Source organism: Salvelinus sp. IW2-2015, unplaced genomic scaffold, assembly GCF_002910315.2.
Source record: "Salvelinus sp. IW2-2015 unplaced genomic scaffold, ASM291031v2 Un_scaffold14780, whole genome shotgun sequence".
NCBI lineage: Eukaryota > Metazoa > Chordata > Actinopteri > Salmoniformes > Salmonidae > Salvelinus > Salvelinus sp. IW2-2015.
In genome coordinates, this window is record NW_019956035.1 from 1 (window position 1) to 1270 (window position 1270).

General features: G+C 55.7%; 1 protein-coding gene across 1 annotated transcript; it reads left to right on the plus strand.

Moving 5' to 3' along the window:
• The first annotated feature begins 6 nt into the window (after nucleotides 1-6).
• LOC139027399 (ferredoxin-fold anticodon-binding domain-containing protein 1 homolog) lies at nucleotides 7-1122 on the plus strand. Its single transcript, XM_070442509.1, has one exon. It carries the CDS (start codon nucleotides 134-136, stop codon nucleotides 875-877), a length of 744 nt encoding a protein of 247 aa, XP_070298610.1. The 5' UTR covers nucleotides 7-133; the 3' UTR covers nucleotides 878-1122.
• Nucleotides 1123-1270: the final 148 nt, after the last annotated feature.

The window sequence follows — 1270 nt, forward strand, 5'->3', positions numbered from 1 at the left end:
GTGTGTAGGTGAGGGAGAGGAGTGTGTAGGTGAGGGAGAGGAGTGTGTAGGTGAGGGAGAGGAGTGTGTAGGTGAGGGAGAGGAGTGTGTAGGTGTTGGGGGATACGTGCTGCGTCCTTCTCTACTGCCTCAGATGGAGATCCTGAGAGAGCAGCGAGAACACAGAGAGAGAGAGGAGGTTCTGCATGGTGTGAGCGGCCTAGTCTTTCAGAGAGTTCACATCAGTCCCTGGTCCCCACCTGCCTTCCACCAGCTCCTCCTCTGGGGAACGTGGCCCAAAGCCTCTCAGTCAATCCCTGACCTGGGGCGGAGTCTGGAGCGTCTGCTGACCCCCTACGGGCTTTCCCTGGCTGAGGAGGAGGGGTCTCTGTGGCTGGCGGCCGAGCCAATGGGACGGCTAGGCCGGCTGTGGGCTGATGACCTCACCGATGGCGTCAGTGTGTGTCTGAACCTTGACCTCCTGGCGTCACTGGTCTACTCCGTACCTGACTGGCGCCTGCTCTGGTCACCTGACCCCCGCTTCCTCAACCACTTCCTGCCCCGCCCATTGCCAGAGCAACCGTTCCATCCCTTCTCCCTGTTTCCACAGAGCTTTGTTTATGACATCAGCTTCTGGGCGGGGCCAGACTGGCAGGAGGCAGCGTTTCATGCTCTGGTCAGAGAGGCCAGTAGAGAGACGGTGGAGAATGTTACGCTCATAGACACCTACACACCCAACACACAGACCGACACACACCCTGACGTAACACACACCAGCTACTGTTACAGACTCACCTATCGCTCACACACACGCGCCCTCTCACACACACACGCGCTCAGACTCCACACACACCTGCAAAGCCTGCTGTCCACACGCATGCATCTCACCGTCAGGTAGTGTCTGTCTGTGTATGTGAGAGAGATGAGTGCAGTGTTGTAATATGTTGTAGCAACGCTTACCAGACAATGAAGGTGTTGGTGTCAGGCTGGTGTTGGTGTCAGGATGGTGTTGGTGTCAGGCTGGTGTTGGTGTCAGGACGGTGTTGGTGTCAGGCTGGTGTTGGTGTCAGGACGGTGTTGGTGTCAGGATGGTGTTGGTGTCAGGATGGTGTTGGTGTCAGGATGGTGTTGGTGTCAGGATGGTGTTGGAAAAATTCGAAAAACTCATTCCACTTGACATTATGGGAAAGTTGGAGGCAAGTGACAAAAATCGGACAGACGTAACGCAAACAACATGTGGAATCACACCGTCCTGACACAACAACCATCTGACACCAACACCATCCTGACA